This window comes from Sorex araneus, chromosome X (genome assembly GCF_027595985.1).
Source record: "Sorex araneus isolate mSorAra2 chromosome X, mSorAra2.pri, whole genome shotgun sequence".
Classification (NCBI taxonomy): Eukaryota; Metazoa; Chordata; class Mammalia; order Eulipotyphla; family Soricidae; genus Sorex; species Sorex araneus.
The window spans coordinates 285,868,672-285,888,672 of record NC_073313.1 but is presented as its reverse complement, the minus strand read 5'-3'; the positions used below and the strand labels follow the sequence as shown (position 1 = coordinate 285,888,672).

Sequence of the window (20,001 nt, the reverse complement as noted above, 5' to 3'; positions counted from 1 at the left end):
CCAGAGGGGAAGTCAGTGCCCCTAGGAGTGCTGGAGTAAAGAGATAGATACATTTTCAGAGGATGCAATTCTGGGGCCTTGGGTCTGAGCCTGGAAGTGGTAATATTTTATTTGAAAAGACCTGTAATCAAATTTTTTTCTGAATTATGATTTAGGACAGGTTGGGCTCAAGATTGCTGTAGATGCAAACAACATTATCTTTTATTATATGTTCACATGTAAAAGAAGTCATCATTTTCTGGGCAAACCATAGGCTTCATTGTTTTTTATTCCAAGGCTGTGTGTTGATCCCAGGTCATTCCCAACAGCCCAGAAGGAACCTCATACCCATTAACAACTCACTACACTCACCTCTCTCCTGCCTTCAGTTCGTGACAATCATGAATCTGCTTTTATCTCTATGGATGCCCCTATTTTGGACATTTTACAGGTTGAGTCCTATAGCTCGTCTTTTGCTCTGGTTTCTCTCACATAGTCTACTATTTCTTAAAAAGCTCTGGTGCCAGATAGAACCCCGGGCCTCACAGGGTTGCGAGTGCACTCCATGCTGAGCTACTTGACCTGTTTAGTATTCTCAACACTTTCATCATTGTAGCATTTATCAACGCCACCCGTTTTCTGACTGAAAATCTTCCATCAAATAGGTATGTGCATTTTGTCTTGTCATTCGTAAGTTGATGAACACTTAGGCTGGGCAATAGTACAGAGGGTAAGGCACTTGGTTTTCACATGGAGGGCCAAGGTTTAATTACCAGCACCACATATGTTCCTTGAAACTTCTCTAGGAGTGATCCCTGCATGCAGAGCCAAGAGTAAGCCCTGATCACAGCCATGTGTGTGCCCTCACCCCCCGAAAATAACCCGAATTTGTGAAATTAAATAAACTGATGGACATTTGGATCATTTCCATGTTTTGACTATTATAAATACTGCTACTAAGAGCAATTAAATCTCTAATGTTTATGTGGCATATTTTCTGCTTGTGGGACATATACCAAAAAATGGGATCCCTGAGTCATATGATAACTTTATGTTTAGCTTTTTGAGGCATATTCAACTACTTCATTTAATTTTATTTGAAGGGGCAGGACCACACTCAGCTGATGTCAGAGCTTTCTCCTTTCTCTGTGCTTAGAAATGACCCCTAGCAGTGCTTAAGGGATCATATGCAGTGTCGGGGGTTGAACCCAGGGAGGCCACATGCAATGCAAGTACCTTACCCCTGTACTATCTTTCAGACCTACATTAAACTGTTTTAAAGAGGTTGCACCACTTTATAACCTCACCATCAATGAATGAGGGTTTTAATTTCTCCCATTTTCCATCATACTTGTCTTTTTTTCAACTTTAGCCCTTTAGTGGGGTGTAAAGTTGTATTTCCTTGTAATTTTGATTTTGACTCATGAACTTTTCACTTTTGTTTATTGGCCATTTGTATAACTTCCTCAGAGAGTTGCTTACTCTAATACAGCACCACTTTTTGCTTTTAATTATTGAGTTTAAGAGATATTTATATGTTTTGGATACAAGTTCTTATGTGGTATACAAATGTTTTCTATAATGTGTTAACTTTCACTTTCTTGATATCATCTCCACTTCCCAAGGTTTTTATATTGATGAAATACATATAATCTAGTGTTCTTTTTTAAAAAAATTTATTTATTTTTATTGAATCACCATGTGGAAAGTTACAAAGCTTTCAGTCTTAAGACTCAGTTACACAATGCTCAAACACCCATCCCTTCACCAGTGCACATATTCCACCACAAAGAACCACAGTAAATCTCCCCCCCAGACCCCCACCCCCTCAGTCCCCCCACCCCGCCTGTGTAGCTGATAAATTTCACTTTACTTTCTCTTTACTTTGATTACATTCAATATTTCAACAAAAAACTCACTATTATTGTTTGGAGTTCCTCCCCCAAAGTCAGACCTGCTAGAAAGGAAGCATTTGATAATTTGTTTTCCATTGCTGAGAATGAAGAGATGCGAGGTCGTGTGGCCACAATAGCAGCTGCGAGGTTTTGGATTTCTGTATTTAAGTATTTTAGTAACTAAGTCCAGAGAAATTTTTGCCAGAAATTGCATCATTGTTAACTTGTACCTCTCTACTACATTATATTCCACATATGAGTGCAATCTTTCTATGTCTGTCTCTTTCTTCCTGACTCATTTCACTCAACATGATACTTTCCATGTTGATCCATTCATATGCAAATTTCATGACTTCATCTTTTCTAACATCTGCATAGTGTTCCATTGTGTAGATGTACCAAAGTTTCTTTAACCAGTCATCTGTTTTTGGGCACTCTGTTTTTTTCCAGATTGTGGCTATTGTAAACAGTGCTGCAATGAACATAGAAATGCAAATGTCATTTCTACTATACCTTTTTGCCTCTCTGGGATATATTCCCAGGAGTGGTATTGCTGGGTCAAATGGGAGGTCAATTTCCAATTTTTTGAGAATCGTTCACATAGTTTTCCAAAAGGGCTGAACAAGTCGGCATTCCCACCAGCAGTGAAGAAGAATCCCTTTCTCCCCACATCCTCGCCAACACCGGTTGCTTTTGTTTTTTTGGATGTGGGCCAGTCTCTGTGGTGTGAGATGATATCTCATCTCCACTTCTGTTCAATATAGTACTGAAAGTACTTGCAATAGCAGTTAGGCAAGAAAAAGGTATTAAGGACATTCAGGTAGGAAAGGAAGAAATCAAACTCTCACTATTTGCAGATGATATGATACTATACTTATAGAACCCTAAAACCTCTACCAAGAAACTCTTAGAAACAATAGACTTGTATAGTAAAGTTGCAGGCTATAAAATCAACACCCAAAAGTCCATGGCTTTCCTATACGCAAATAATGAGAGAGAAGAAAGTGACATGATAAAAGCAATCCCATTCACAATTGTGCCTCAAACGATCAAATACCTCGGAATCAACTTAACTAAGGAGGTAAAGGACTTGAATAATGAAAAGTACAAAATGCTACTTCAGGAAATAAAAGAGAACATGAGGAAATGGAAAGATATCCCCTGCTCATGGATTAATATTATCAAAATGGCAATACTCCCCAAAGCATTGTACAAATTCAATGCAATCCCTATAAAGATACCCTTGACATTCTTCAAAGAAATGGAGCAAGCACTCCTGAAATTCATATGGAACAATAAGCACCCACGAATAGCTAGATCAATTCTTGGGTAAAAGAAAATGGAAGGAATCAACCTCCCCAACTTCCAACTCTACTACAAAGCGGTAGTAATTAAAACAACATGGTACTGGAACAAAGGCAGAGCTGCAGACCAATGGAAAAGGGTTGGATATTCTGACACACCACCCCTAATATATGATCATCTAATCTTTGATAAGGGAGCAAGAAATGTGAAGTGGAGCAAAGAAAGCATGTTTAACAAAATGTGCTGGCAAAACTGGACAGCTATATGCAAAAAATGGACCCAGATATCCACCTATCACCATGTACAAAAGTCAGATCAAAATGGATTAAAGACCAGAATCTCTAAGGTACATTGAAGACAAGGTCGGCAAAACCCTCCACAACATTGTAGCCAATAGTACCTTCAAAGCTGACACGCCACTGGCCAAGCAAGTGAAAACAGAGATAAATAAATGGGACTACCTTAAACTAAGAAGCTTCTGCACCTCAAAAGATACAGTGACCAAAGTACAAAGACAGCCTACAGAATGGGAAAGGATATTTACCCAATACTCATCCGATAAGGGGTTGATATCAAGGATATACAAGGCACTGGTTAAACTCCACAAGAAGAAAACTGCCGACCAGATCAAAAAATGGGGTGATGAAATGAACAGAAACTTCCCCAAAGAAGAAATCTGAATGGCTGAGAGGCACATGAGAAAATGCTCGACATCACTAATCATCAGGGAGATGTAGTGTTTTTTTTATGTTTGTTTTTGGTGTCACTTATCCAAGTTGTAAAGATTTACACCTATGCTTTAGTTTTACAAAGTTTTCATTTTTGCTGTTACATTTAGGTCAGTGTTTCACTTTCAGTTAATTTTTGTGAGGCGTGAAGAAGGTTCAACTTTATTATTTTGTGTGTTGCTGTCAAATTGTCTGGTACCATGTGTTAGAAAGTTCAGTTCTTCATTGAATTGTCTCAGTAACCATGTTAAAAATCAACCATACATTTGTAAGTTTATTTCTGGAATCTCAATTTTATTCCATTAGTGCATATGCTGTATCACGTGAACTATCTCCCAACTGAATATTTTTAATTTTTTAAGAAATCTCTATACTGAGTTCCATAATGGCCATATCAATTTATATTCCCACCAACAATATATAAAGTTTCCCTTCTCTCCATACCCTCTCCAATTCATTGTTTCTTGTTTTTTGGGTAATTATCGTTAGGTGTGAAAGGATATTTCTTGTTGTTTTGATTTGTATTTCCTTAATAAGAGTTTATGAATACATTTCCATGCTTCTGTTGACCGTGGTAGGTCTTCTTTGAAGAAGTAGATTTTCTTCCATTTTTTAATTGGGTTGTTTATCTTATGATTGAGGGTCTATTTTTAGATATCTGTATATTTGGGATATGATCTTGTCAGATATGATCTTTATGACATGCAAATTTCTTTTCCTATTCAGCAGGTTGTTTTTTCTTCTTGATCAAAGTTTTACTGTACAGAAACTTCTTAAGTCCCATTAGTTTATTCTACTTTTATTTCCCTGGCCAGTGAAATTGAGTTTCCAAATACATATTTAGGACCATTGTCAGGGAACTTACTGTCCATGTTTTCTTCTAGTAGTATTATTGTTTCAGGTCTTCTTTTCTTTTTTTTGAACTTTTATTGAATCACTGTGAGATAGTTACAAGCTTTCATGTTTGGGTTACAATCACACAATGATCAAGCACCCATCCCTCCACCAGTGCACATTCCCCACCACCAATATCCCCAGTATAGCCCCCTTTACCACCCTCCCCCTGCCTCCATGGCAGACAATATTCCTCATACTCTTTCTCTACTTTTGGGCATTATTGATTGCAACACAGACACTGAAAGGTCCATTATCTGCTTTCGGCACACATCTCCCATCCCGACTGATTCCTTCAGCCATCATTTTCTTAAAGATCCTTAAAGATTCTTAAAGATCCCTTCTCTATTCCATCTGCCTTCTTCCCTCATGAAGCAGGCTTCTAGCTAAGGGGCAATCCTCCTGGCCCTTGTAATAGGTCATATTTTCAAGTCTTTAATCAGCTTTGAGCTAATTTTGCACATGGCAATGCTCTAGTTTCATTTTGTTACATGTGCCTGTCTGGTTTTCCTAGCACCTTAAACATATTGTTTCCCTAACAAGATGTTCCCCTAACATCTTCAATACATTTGCTGAAGATACTTTCTTTAACATTATAGACACTTGGAGTTATTTTAGTTATACACATATTTGGGAAGGATGAGTAAAGAGAGGCTGCTAAAATCTCAGGGCTAGGATGAATGGAGATGTTACTGGGTCCACTCGAGCAAATCGTTGATCAATGGGATGACAGTATATACATACCTCTTGGAGAGCCCAACAAGCTACCGAGAGTATCCCACCAGCCCAGGCGGAGCCTGGCAAGCTACCAGTGGTGTATTTGATATATCAAAAACGTAACGGTAGCTCTCATTCGCCTCACTCTGAAAGAGCCTCCAATTGTTGGAAAAAAAGAGTAAAGAGAGGCTGCTAAAATTTCAGGGCTGAGAGGAATACAGACATTACTGGTGCCCGCTCGAATAAATCGATGAACAACGGGATGACAGTGATACAGTGATACATTTGCAATTTTATTTCTTGGGCTCCTTGTGGGACTAGCTGTCTTGTCATGTGTTCCTTGACCTACCTGCAATATATTCTGTGTATCTTCTTTATTGAAATTTTGTGCTAATCCTTAAAGTACAGGTGATATACACTGTCTTATCCTGAGTTGAAGAATCGTCTAAGTGTTCAAGTCCTTCCAGTTACTCATTTATTCCTCTTGGCAGTGAAGCAAGAAACTTCCACCATTGCCTTCTTGGTCCTGGAAATCTTTTGGGGAGCATTTTTGAAGCTAAATTAATACCATTTATTATTAACCTCTATTTAACATTTTAACTCTGTGTGAAAGATTCCATATTGCCAATGAATTTCAGTATAGATTTTGTTATCTTTCTTCATTCTCACAACAATTAAATCATTATTGCAAAGTTCGAGACTCTCCAAGATCACTCTTGCTTCTGATACTAATTACAAGCTTAGCAGTCTCTCATAAAACCCATAGGCTCAATAATTTCACAGATAACCCAGAATTGACTGAAGCTCATATACTCATTTTATGGTTGATTGCAGTGAAACGATGATTTTATAATCAGCATATAACATAAGGGACAATGTCCAGGATAGTTCAAGCATGAGCTGGACCTCCTCTCCCAATGGAGCTGAGATAGTGCTAACTTTCGTTAGAAATGATGTGACGATCCTCATGGAAGATGGAAGACTAAGTAAGATACGTAGTTGTCCAAATATTCCTTTGAGTTTGGTTACATAGTTATGTTAGTTTACATGCCATACCTTAGTCTCAATCCCTCCCAGAAGTCATTCTAACCACTTTCCCCCACCTCATATACAATAAATTATATTGTTAGCACAGGCTGTGTGATGTAAACCAAGATCCTCAGGTAAACAGAGATGAGATGTGATTTTTCAGGAAGCATATTACAAGATCCTAGAAATTATCTCAAAGGAACCAAGAGCAAAGACCGAGTAAACTATAGGCAAAGCCAGGAGTTATCCCTCTCTCAGCAAAGAGAAAGCCCTTCACAACTAGGCTCACAGGAGTTATAGATTATAGAAGTCTAATGTAAGCAGAATGGACTCTGTAGTCATGGAGATATCTAATAAGGAGTTTACTCTCTTCATTGCAGCTCAGTGGTATATAATAATGCATATGACAATGAGTTTGCACATAAGTATGTACATTGGGCATTGTGGACTATGCAAGGATCTTCCAGAGAATAATTTTACTCTACAGTTTAACAAAAATAGTGTTTCTATCCCCAAGTCTCATTTTTAGAAAAACATCATCTGTGGTCTCTATAAAACCAAAGACAAATCAATGAGAAATACTTTATTTTTAGAAAATTGTTTTACTAAAAAAGCTAATCTGTAAATTCTTCTTCAGTGCTGCAGTGAGGGTTCTGGCAATGAACACTGTGTTAGGTCATGCATTTCTTCAACTCATTTGCTTACTTTTGCGAAACAGAGACCTAAGACCTCTGGGGAACCATTTCAGAAGGATATCCTTGTAGTGAAAAGTTAACAAGAGAATGAGAAAATGGCAAGTTACAAATTTACTTACAAGAAAAACCATCAGGCATTCCCAATATACAGTATTTGAAAAGAGAGCTCACCGCATAACTGTAAAGAACTTTATAATTAGGAAATAACTTAAAAATATGCTTTAAAAATACCTTCTTACAAAAATTGCTCTTTCTGCAAGTGTTCAATGTGGTTATCCATCTTTCGGCATGTAACAAAAACCTCTGGAATCTGCCATCCTGGCTGAAATGTTATAGATCATTTTGATACTGATAAAAAGCACTTTCTCCATTAGTCTTAGTAAGTTAGAAATGGAATTCTGTAGTAGAAAGATTTTTATTGTTCTCTTCACATTTTGGCTTAATGGTATGCGCTTAGCTGGGGCATGCATGCTTCTAGGAGAAATACTAAGTTACATACAGCCCCTCTTTCTTAAATGGAAAATTGAGGTAACCAACAAAATAACAAAATATTCTATCACCAGTTAACATATTTTTGGTATGACACAGTAGTAATCAAAGTTGCAAATGTGCTTTTCCAAAAGAAAACTTTTGTTGCACAATAGCTGTATCAATAGTTTCCAGCCTTTGTGATTTCACAGGGCAGGAAGTTGACCAGAAGTGCCTGGGCTTTGGGGGGAGGGGGGAAGTCAGGGCGGGGTGTGGGGGGGTGGAGGAGGGAGGGCGGGGAGGAGAGATGGGGGGAGGGGGGGGCTGCGGCACATAAAATTATCAAATATTTTCTTTCAGAAACAAAATACTACAAGGGGCAAAAGTCCTCTGAAAACAAAGATTGGAATCATATCATAAAAGAACACATGGGCTAATCGATATGATTTACAAACTTGTCTTCCTTTGCTGTTTACCTCCTATGTTTCCCAGTTAGGCTTATTATCAATTTTTTTTTTTTTGCTTTTTGGGTCTCACTCGGCGATGTTCAGGGGTTACTCCTGGCTCTGCACTCAGGAATTACCCCTGGCGGTGCTCAGGAGACCATATGGGATGCTGGGATTCGAACCTGGGTCGGCCGCGTGCGAGGCAAACGCCCTACCCACTGTGCTATCACTCCAGCCTCTATTATAGATCTTTGAAATGCCATCTTACACTGAATCCCTGAAGCAGCTGTATTATCAATATCTTTGTAGGTCACAGCATTTCTTTCAAACACTAAAAAAGCATAGTTATTTTTTATAGTAATTTCAGTAAAGAGCATTAAGACACTAATTCTTTTTTTAAAATATTTTATTTTTATGAAGTTATTCACAATAGTTTATTACATTTAATATTCCAATGGACTGGAGCAATAGCATAGCGGGTAGGGCATTTGCCTTGCATGCGGCCAACATGGGTTCAATTCTTCCGTCCCTCTTGGAGAGCCCAGCAGGCTACCAAGAGTATCCCGCCCACACAGCAGAGCCTGCAAGCTCCCCGTGGCATATTTGATATGCCAAAAAACAGTAACAAGTCTCACAATGGAGACATTAATGGTGCCTGCTCGAGCAAATTGATGGGACGACAGTGCTACAGTGCTAATATTCCAACACCAATCTCATCACCATTAGGCCTTCCCACCACCATATTTTGAATGTTTCCATCCCAACCCCTAATCCTGCCCCAAAGCGGGATCTAAATAATTAAATAATTTATTTTGTATTGCTTATTATGAATAATCTGCTGAAAATGATCCAAAAAAATTTTCCTTAGAGGAAAGTGTGTGAAGATTGTTGTATTTCATCCTGAAGCCATTAAGCCCTTGTATAAGAGATTGCTAACATGCTGTTAAAGGTTGAGCCTATATATATATGTATATATATATAGTGTGTGTGTATACAATATATATATATATGTGTATATATTGTTTTTCCCCTGAGATGGGTTGCCTTCTACTTTACACCTCATCAAATGTGGTGTGCTACTCTTGGTGTATCAGTGGAGTAGAATATGAGATGTCACAAGGCCACAAATACAGACAGGTGCTCCAGTCAATCTAAAATTTTAAATTATACAGCTGAGGTTAACTTCATTTCTTTTTTAACTAGATGGTGACTTTGGGGTCCAGAGGCATCACTGAGATGGAGACACTAATTCTTTTATTGAATTATTAAAACCATGGACTCTCAAGAATGTATGTGCTTGATTTCCCACTTCCTAACTCTGTGATCTTGGGCAAGTTAACTTTCTTTGTAAATTCAAATATTTTAGTCTTCTGTAATGTATCTACCTCAAAGGGCTAGTTCAGCTTTTAACTGGTTCATACAAGTTCATACAAGGGCTGGTTCATATAAATAGAGTCTACAAACAATTTAAAGTTCAGAATCATTTATGGCATTTATTAAGATATTTTAAAACATTGCCAGATAGAATAGGTGGCAGAAATTAAGTAAAAGGGAATAAGTGGTACCGTGGATAAGGCACTTGCCATGCATGTGGCTGACCTAGGTTCTATCTCTGGCACTGCACATGGTTCCCTGAGTTCCACCAGGAGTGATGCCTGAGTACAGAGCCAGGAGTAAATCCTGAGCACTACCAGATGTGGCACTATAAATACCTCCCCCCCCACACACACACCACACACACTACTTTTTTTGTTTGTTTTAATAGACTGGGGGACATTCTATATCCTGGCAAACACTATTGTTCTATGAAAATATTTAATAAGGAAGCTACTTGAAAATGTTTAAAGATTTTTTTATAAATTTTAGAGACCTTATATTCACAGGCACTTACTATTTTAATGGACTATGCTGTAGAGAACCACACCTATTATAGTTAAAAAAATAGAAAATGAAACCTTGAGACCATCACTGCATTTTGTTACTATAAATTTTCTCAAACTGTGGATTCTGAAAATTCAATTATTATTTTGTGAGGAGCTATAAACTTTATAATACAGAAAGGATGTCTAATATCTGAAAAAGTTGAGAACAACCAACTGAATCTATGGAAATAGCCCATTAACTGCCCCCCTTCTAAATATGCACTAAAACATATTTCTTTTTTAAAAAATTTTATTTATTTTTAATTAGTGAATCACCGTGAGGGTACAGTTACAGATTTATACATTTTTGTGCTCATGTTTCCCCCATACAAAGTTTGAGGACCCATCCCTTCACCAGTGCCCATTCTCCACCACCGGTAAACCCAGCATCCCTCCTACCCTCCCCAATCCCATCTCCCCCCACCCCACCCTGCCACTGTGGCAGGGCATTTCCTTTTGTTCTCTCTCTCTAACTAGGTGTTGTGGTTCACAATAGAGGTGTTGAGTGGCCACTGTGTTCAGTCTCTAGTCTACATTCAGCCAGCATCACCCTTCCCCGGAATAGCCTCTGACCACTTCTCTGAGTTGCCCTCTCCCCAGAATGTGAGGCCAGCTTCCAAGCGATGGAGTCAACCTCCTGGTACTTATTTCTACTATTCTTCTATTCTTGGGTGTAAAACATATTTCTTAAGAGGGATTATAGCAACACTCAATATCTATCAGTCAATCATTAGACTAACTGGAGTTTATTTACTAAAGTACTCAGTTCATTTATTTACTTTATTTTACTTACTAAATTATTAATAATTAATTAAGTATTTATTACTTCAGTTTATTTACTAAAGTTAAAGTACTAGGTTTGCAATTGATTTATGAAACAGCAGACTAATCACATAAGCCTCTCACTTCCTGCTCACTACATCTTATTAGGACACATGTTAAGAGCAACAGATAATAAAATATTACCTAGTGGAATCAGAAAGCTCACTTTCAGAAGGTGCATATTTTAATTCTGAGAGATTTACAGAGAACAAGTGTTTGAGGAAACAAAACTAATGAAACAAAAGTCCCGGTGTGCAGAGTTGCCTTATGGGAATGTAGGTCTGGAAAGAGCCTACGTGAGTCAGTAGGTAGTGAAAGGACCTCTGTTACCCCATGACTCTGAACAAAATGAACTGTACATGGACCAGGAAATCAACTTTTATTTGCTCTGCTTGTGCTAAGTATAACTTATACTATGAACTGAATCATATTCTGGGGCGAGATCAGATCAGTGCCTGATCTTCCTGGATGAGGAAGAACACATTAAAACAAAAAAACTCAGTTTCATCTGACTGCACATCCCAGTCTAATGAAACTTTTAGAGACTCTGTCCCAGAGTTCAGCCGTAGAACAGAGGACAGCTTTTTTATACACTGATCTGGATCTAGAAATTTCCTAGGGCATGCAGAACAAGAATTACCAAATGCCTGATTCAAATATAATACCAAGAAAGGAAGTCTTTCCACTGAAAGAAAAATTAACAGAAGAGAAAAAGCAAAAGACTTCAGTCTCTTGAAAGAGATGTGAGATTACCATGTGCACAATATAGGGTTTTATGTATTAAGGAAGCATGTACATATCTTAGAAGTTAAAACTAAAAATAATACATTTTAAAATTTTCAATAGAAGCCCTGGCATAACAATGTCATTTGGTGTGTTAGTATCGAGATTCTGACATTACTTGGTAGTAATGGACCATGAGGAATATAATAAGAAGCACAGAATACAGATACAACTATTCTATTATTTATAGTAGCTGTTCCTGATGGATGGAGAGGAGAATTAAGTATAAGGTAATACCAGAAAAGATAATAATTAAAATTTCATAGTGGAAGAGATAATCTACAAATATAAAGTATTCTAATGCTCTTGTCTTTAGTTTTAATTATTATTTTTATTATTCTCTTTGTCTACTGTTGACTCGTAAGGGATTTGATTTTCTTTTTGTGCTTTGTAATTTTTGTTCATATGTAACCTTGTTTTTCTCAAGGCTGTTTTTTCTATTGTTCATGGGTATCTCTTTCCCCAGGGAACACGTGCATTTGTGAGGTACTTCACCATCCTCCCTAGTGTCACCATCAGGCTTAACTTTTGTTCATTTTGTGTCCTAGGAGAAATCTGATGTAAATTTATATTCCAAACTGGCCTGTTCCACTAGTGTGTGTCTGTAACTTCAGGCAGAGACAAAAGTGCCTGCTGATATGAGCGGATCTCAGACCTGCCTTGCTTGTGTATTTTGATGCACCAAATGCACCAAATAGAATAGCTGTCAGGATCAACACTATAAAGCTAACTCTATCAAATTAGCAGTGTCACATTAATCCAAAAAGAGAAGTTGAACTTGTGCTAGAAATTAAGCCAAAAGGAAAAAAGCATTAACAATGAAATTTTTTTTAAACTCGAGATTGAGGAGGGAGAGGTCAAGTAAAAGAGAGATTATCTTTCACCAGAAAAAAAAAATCTTGAGATATTTCCTTTCTTAAAGACATAGATAGGAGTTTAAATTTTTAGCATAAGGAAGAAAATTTAAGTTTATGTTATGATCATATTTACATTATGATACTTTATTTTAGTAATTGTCACATTTTTCAACTGATAATGAACTCCAGGTTTGGATGTCATTAACAATTATTTTCGTGTATAGTTTCCTTCTCAATAACGTTATGAAGTTACTATTACTATACTTTTACAGATGAAGAAAGTATAACTTTCTGCAGAAACTTTCTGTAGAAAGATTAAGCAATTTACTCAAGGTTACACAACTCGTGCAATGGAGTCAAAATTGCATCCTGTTAGGTTGCAGGTCTAAAACTAGTGATGCTCTAATAGGACATCTTCTCTAAAAGTTTAAAAGTATTTGCAATTATGTCATCGTTGTACAAGACCATAACAACCATAACTCGTGTTGTTATGTTTATAAATAGTATACTTAGGTATACCACTGTAGCATTGTCATCCCATTGTTCATTGATTTGCTAGAGCAGGCACCAGTAACATTTCCATTGTGAGATTTGTTGTTACTGTTGTTGCATGTCGAATTCGCCACGGGTAGCTTGCCAGGCTCTGCCGTGCCGGTAGGATACTCTTGGTAGCTTGTCGGGCTCTCCGAGAGGAACAGAGAAATCAAACCCGGGTCGGCCGGGTGCAAGGCAAACGCTCTACCTGCTGTGCTATTGCTCCAGTCCTACTTAGGTATAGGTCGCATAACCCATTACTCATTGAAAACCACAATCAAAATGTCGTTACATCTTAGTTGTCTATTTTCACATTAATGTAAATCTTATTCCCAGAAGTTACTGATAACAGCAAAAACAAATGTGACGATTCTGCAGTTTTTCATATTCCCAGGTGTATGTTTTCACCTGAAGAATGACATTGGTCCTGCTTTACCCTGAGCTTTGATTGGCAGGTTGAAAGGGTCGCTCCATTTGTTGGAAAGGTCTCAGCCATCTTCTCCCCCACCATGGCTGCCTCTCAAGTCTGCTTCTGATAAATGAGTTTTTGTCTCCAAAGCCCCTTGGATCAGCAGAGACCTTTGAGGTCATTTTGCTCTCCACTCAGTTTTCTTTCTGTTTCGGGTGGCTGTTCTGATGAGCCTGGCTCTGCAGTAGTCAGTAAGCCTTCTGTTCCCTTGGGAGCTGTTGGTCTGTTCCTTGCTTTGATCTCTGTCTGCACGAAAGCTCCATGTCGCTGCAAAGGAAAACAAAGTGGGCCTTAACCAGGGAACTTAAATGACTGGAAGATGCAGGCCATTAACAGCTCAAACCCACCACCTCTCCACTCTCTGTCACCTTAGTCCAAACCCCAAGAGAGCAATATCATTACGGCTGAACCTGTAAAACAAATTGTAGTATAAGGTGAATCAGAAAGGGAAGGAATAGGCAGAAAGTAAAAAACACAGCTCACTTTCTCCTGTTCTTAACTTTTCAGTCATCTAAAACTTGCCGTATCTATGTTTTTCGTTCTATTGATTGCTATGAATATAACAGAAATTACGGTTCATAGACCAAAGGACATAATATAGACCTAACATCTATTAGTTGCAATGGAACACTTAGTTATTATAAAATATGAAAACAAACATCTCTGCTTGGAAAAAGTGTAGCAAAGATTACATTTCTATTTGACTGTGGTAGGACTTTTATGGACTGGAGCAATAATAGCACAGCCGGTAGGGTGTTTGCCTTGCACACGACCGACCCGGGTTTCGATTCCTCTGTCCCTCTCAGAGAGCCCGGCAAGCTACCAAGAGTATCTCGCCCACACAGCAGAGCCAGGCAAGCTACCTGTGGCATATTCGATATGCCTAAAACAGTAACAAGAAATCTCACAATGGAGACGTTACAGGCGCCCGCTCACGCAAATCAATGAACATGGGACAACAGTGCTACAGTGCTAAGACTTTATATACCTCCCATATGCCATACAAACACACACAATTATATCAAACCACTTTTCTATTACCTGAAGTAAATTATTTTAATAATTTAAACCAAATTCCCAAGACTGTGAACCAGAATTATATCTTGCATCTGAGTTTTGTTTCTAACTTGTGGCTGAGATCTTATCCTTCTAATACCTATGTGTATACTTTTAGAAAGATTATGACTTGAAAAGACTTAAAGTTCTACCATAATCTATCCCATCCTAAAGTATAAAATTATTGAGTAAAAATCCTACTCACCTTCCCCCAGAGAGGTTCATTGGGTGTTTTCCTGGAATCATATTGATGTATGAAGGAGATACGTTCTATAAATTTATTTTGAAGTTCTGATGCATCCAGTAAAGCAAGTGGCACTGAGAGAAGGAAATATTTTATGATATTAGGAAAATTTAGATTTGTATATTAAAGTAATAATTATTTGTAATATTATTATAGAAAATGTTGAGGAAACTAAGTTCCTTAAAGTATACAGGGTTACTTACACACATCTAAATAATAAACAGAACAGACCTACCACTATATTTCCATGAAAAAATGTAATATAATTAACATCACATCCTTATAATAAGGATTATAGATCTCAACCCAGTTTCCAGTGGACAGGGACCCCCAGCTCCCAGCCGCCGCCACAGACCCCGCTCTTCCTGTTTCTTCATCCAGAGAACTCCCAGGCTATCTCAAACAGAAAAGGCAAATAGGCCGTTTAGGCTACTCCAATTGCACCAAAGTATCGGTGAGCACAAATTCTTTCCAATTACACCAAAATACCGATGAGCACAAGAAAATATATAAGCCCAATGTGAAAGAACACATCCTCCGAGCCTTCACCAGAAACTTCACTGAGAGAGAATAGAACTAGTGAACTGGAAGGTCCAACCTCTAGACAACAGAGACAACATGAAGAAATAGCGCAAATCCCCACAGTGAAGTGAGGATGAAGAAAGGAGTCCAGGAGCCTCAGCAGGGGTTACCCACAAATATGATCTCTTCAATAAAGAATTCAGAGAAGAAATGCTGAGAATGTTCATCCAACTTAAAGAAACAGTGGAGCAGTCAGTGAAGAAAATTTGGGAAGAAATGAGAGCAGAAATAGGAAAGTTAGGCCAAGATGTGATCCCAGGGGCTGCACGAGCATGATTCCAGAGGTCAGCTAAACTACTTTTGGTACTTTGGTACCAGCAGCTTCTTGCAGAATGTCTCCAGACTGAGAACTAAGTCGCGACCCCATGCCTGCCCAGGAGGGGAAAGGTTTCTCTCTGTCTGTCTGTCTGTCTGTCTGTCTGTCTCTGTCTCTGTCTGTCTGTCTGTCTGTCTGTCTCTGTCTCTCTCTCTCTCTTTCTGTGTCCTTTTCCCTTTTCCTTGCCGGGGGGAAGGAGGGGAAGGGTGTGGCGACCGCCATATTATGAGGACCACAGATGAGAGTTACGAACTGCAGCAATGGGACGTGGGACACAAGGGTGCTATCGGGAATGTGGGCGGCACCGGCCCCACTCTCTGCTGAGATGTGATCCCGGGGCCTGCACGTGTGTGGCCTCTCTGCAGCTGCACGAGCATAATTCCAGAGGCCAGCTAAACTACTTTTGGTACTGGCAGCTCCTTGCAGAATGTCTTCAGACTGAGAACTAAGCTGCAGCCCCATGCCTGCCCAGGAGGGGAAAGGTTTCTCTCTCTCTCTCTCTCTCTCTCTCTCTCTCTCTCTCTCTCTCTCTCTCTCTCTCTCACCTTTTCCTTGCAGGGGGTTGGGGGAAGGGCGTGGCAACCGCCATATTATGAGGACCATGGATGAGAGTTACAAGCTTGCAATGATCCAATTTCAGGAAGAAATTTCCCTGGACTTAGTTGCTAAAATACAGAAATCCAAAACCGCGTGGCTGCTATTGTGGCTGTGCAATCTCATATCTCTTCACAACAGGTCTGACTCTAGTGGGGAACTCCTAACAACAATAGTGAGTTTTTTGTTGAAATATTGAATGTAACCAAATTAAAGAGAAAGTAAAGTGAAATTTATCAGTTATGGCCGGGGGGGCTGGATGGGAGGTATACTGGGTTTTGTTTTGTCTTTGTGTGTGTGTGTGTGTGTGGTGGAATTTGGGCACTGGTGAAGGGGTGGTTGTTTCAGCATTGTATAACTGAGACTTAAGCCTGAAAGCACTGCAATTTTCCACATGGCGATTCAATAAAATAAAATACAAAGAAATAAAAAAGAAATGGGAAAGCTACAATCAGAAATTTCATGAATAAAAGACTTGGTAGACAAAATAAAAAACACAGTGGGTGTGTGCCCTCAACAGTAGAATGACTACAGCTGAAGATAGAATCAGTGATCTTGAAGATGAGCAGCAGAAAGCTCACAGGCTACAACAAACAATGGGAAAAGACCTTGAAATAGTTCTAGAGTGAATCAGAGACCTAGGGGATGATTCCAAGAGGTATAACATTAGAATCATCAGAGTTCCGGAAGGACAGAGAGGCAACTCTAATGAAAAAGCCACAGTTAAAGAAATCATTGCTGAAAAGTTCCCAGAGCTGAATAATGCACATGTCCAGGTCCTAGGAGCCTGAAGGGTGCCAGCTAGAAGAGACCCTAATAAAAAGACTCCAAGACACATCATAGTCAGAATGATGGATGCCACGGATAAGGACACAATACTGCAAGTAGCAAGGTCAAAAAAGAAAATGACATACAAAGGAGCACCCCTTTGATTCACAACAGACTTATCAGAGGAAACCCGCCAAGCCAGAAGACAATGGTGGGATATAGTGAAAAACTGAATGAAATGAATGCCTCACCAAGAATACTCTCACAACAATAATCTCTCTCAACGTTAATGGTCTAAATGCACCCATCAAGAGACAGAGTGGCAAAATGGATTCAGAAACTGAACCCAGCATTCTGCTGCCTACAAAACACACATATGAGTGGTCAGAGCAAACACAGACTCAAAGTCAAAGGGTGGAAAACAATCCTTCAAGCGAACAACTCCCTCAAAAAAGCCAGGGTGGACAGTCATACTAGTATCGGACAACATAGATTTCAGGTTGAAAAAGATTAGAAGGGACAGAGAAGGCCATTTTTTACTAATCAAGGGATATATACAGCAGGAAGAACTCACACTCCTAAACGTATATGCACCTAATGAGGGACCAACTAAATACTTAAAACAACTGCTAATAGATTTTAGGGAGGACATTTCTAGCAACACAATAGTAGTTGGAGACTTCAACACCACCTTATCACCTCTGGATAGATCAACAAGATCAAAACTCAGCAAGGAAACACTGGCCTTGAAGGAAGAAATAGAAGAGAGAGGGCAAATAGATCTATACAGGGCTTTGCATCCCCATAAGAAAGAATGCACATTCTTTGCAGTGCACACAGAACATTTGCCAAAATAGATCATGCACTAGGCCACAAAGCATACCTCAATAAAATCAGGAAGATAAAAATTGTATCAACTATCTTCTCAGATCATGACACACTGAAGATAGAAGTTAATCATGCACAGACTCAGAGGACAAAATCATACAACTGGAAATTAAACAACTCAATGTTGAACAATGAGTGCGTCAGGGAGAAAATCAAGGAAGAAATCAAAAGGTACCTGGAAACAAATGAGAATGAAGACACGAGCTACCAGAACCTGTGGGATGCAGCTACAGCTGTGTTAAGGGGGAAATTTATAGCTCTGCAAGCATATCTCAGGAAGGAAGAAAGGGCCCACATAAATAACCTGACCTCACAGCTCAAGACCTTAAAGAAGGACCAACAAAAAGATCCCAAACCAGGCAGAAGGAAAGAAATAATAAAACTTAGAGCAGAAATCAATAACATGAAAACCCAAAAAGCAATCCAAAAGATCAATGAAACCAAGAGCTGGTTCTTCGAGAAAATAAATAGGATTGACAAACCACTCCAAGATTCACAAAGAAAGAGAGAGAGAGAGAACTCTAATAAACCGAATCAGAAGTGAAAAGGGGGACATCACAACAGAAACCAAAGAAATTCAAAAGATCATCAGAGACTACTTTGAAAGTCTGTACAACACGAAACAAGAGAATCTGGAAGAAATGAATAAATTACTGGATTCCTATAACCTCCCAAGGCTGAATCAAGATAATTTGGAATACCTGAATAGACCCATTACTATCAAGAAAATTGAAACTGTAATCAAAAGTCTCCTCATAAACAAAAGTCCAGGTCCAGATGGATTCACTAGGAATTCTTCCGAACATTTAAAGAGGACATAGTGCCAGTTCTTTTCAAGCTCTTTCAGGAAATTGAGGAAACAGAAGCACCCCCAAACAGTTTTTATGAGGCACATATCACCCTAATACCAAAAGCAAACAGAGATACCAAAATAAAAGAAAACTATAGACCGATATCTCTGATGAATAAGGATGCAAAGATCCTCAACAAAATTTTAGCGAATACAATCCAACAACTCATTAAAAAGATCATACACCATGACCAAGTGGGATTCATCCTGGGGATGCAAAAATGGTTCAACATTTGGAAGTCAATCAACATAATCCACCATATCAACAAAAGAAAAGATAAAAACCATATGATCATATCAATAGATGAAGAGAAAGCATTTGATAAGACTTAACACCCGTTCATGATGAAAACTCTCACCAAAATGGGTATAGGAGGGAACTTCCTCAATATAGTCAAAGTCATCTACCACAAGCTGATAGCAAGCATTATCCTCAACGGGGAAAAAACTAAGGGCTTTCCCTCTAAGATCAGGGACAAGACAAAAATGACCACTCTCACCGCTTCTGTTCAATATAGTACTGAAAGTACTTGCAATAGTGATTAGGCAAGAAAAAAGACATTAAGGGCATCCATATAGGAGAGGAAAAAACCAAGCTCTCACTATTTGCAGATGATATGATATTATATTTAGAGAAACCCAAAGCCTCTACCAAGAAACTCCTTGAAACAATAGACTTGTATAGTAAAGTCGCAGGCTATAAAATCAATACCCAAAAGTCTATGGCTTTCTTATATGCAAATAATGAGAGAGAAGAAAGTGATATGAAAAAAGCAATCCCGTTCACAATCATGCCTCATTAAAACAAGTACCTCGGAATCAGCTTAACTAAGGAGGTGAAGGACCTGTACAGAGAAAATTACAAATCGTTACTTCACAAAATAAAAGAGGACACAAGGAAATGGAAACACATCCCCTGCTCATGGATTGGGAGAATTAACATTGTCAAAATGGCAATACTCCCCAAAACATTATACAGATTCAATGCAATCCTTATAAGGATACACATGAAATTCTTCAAGGAAGTGGACCAAACACTCCTGAAATTCATATGAAACAACAAACCCCCATAAATAGCTAAAGCAATTTTGGGGAAAAAGAAGATGGGAGGCATTACCTTCCCCAACCTCAAACTCTATTACAAAGTGGTAATAATTAAA

At 38.6% G+C, this 20,001-nt stretch overlaps 1 protein-coding gene and 1 pseudogene across 1 annotated transcript in view; one reads left to right on the top strand and one right to left on the bottom strand.

Moving 5' to 3' along the window:
• The window catches only part of LOC129399564 (uncharacterized), a 742,397-nt pseudogene that overhangs the window by 437,110 nt on the left and 285,286 nt on the right, over positions 1-20,001 (top strand).
• The window catches only part of CXH2orf73 (chromosome X C2orf73 homolog), a 48,244-nt gene continuing 41,868 nt past the window's right edge, over positions 13,626-20,001 (bottom strand). Inside the window, exons 5-6 of the mRNA XM_055119717.1 lie at positions 14,805-14,917; positions 13,626-13,810 (exon numbers count right to left, since the gene is read on the bottom strand). Of these exons, the coding sequence (XP_054975692.1) occupies positions 13,643-13,810; positions 14,805-14,917 (281 nt within the window). The 3' untranslated portion in view covers positions 13,626-13,642. The remainder of the gene's footprint in view (positions 13,811-14,804; positions 14,918-20,001) is intronic.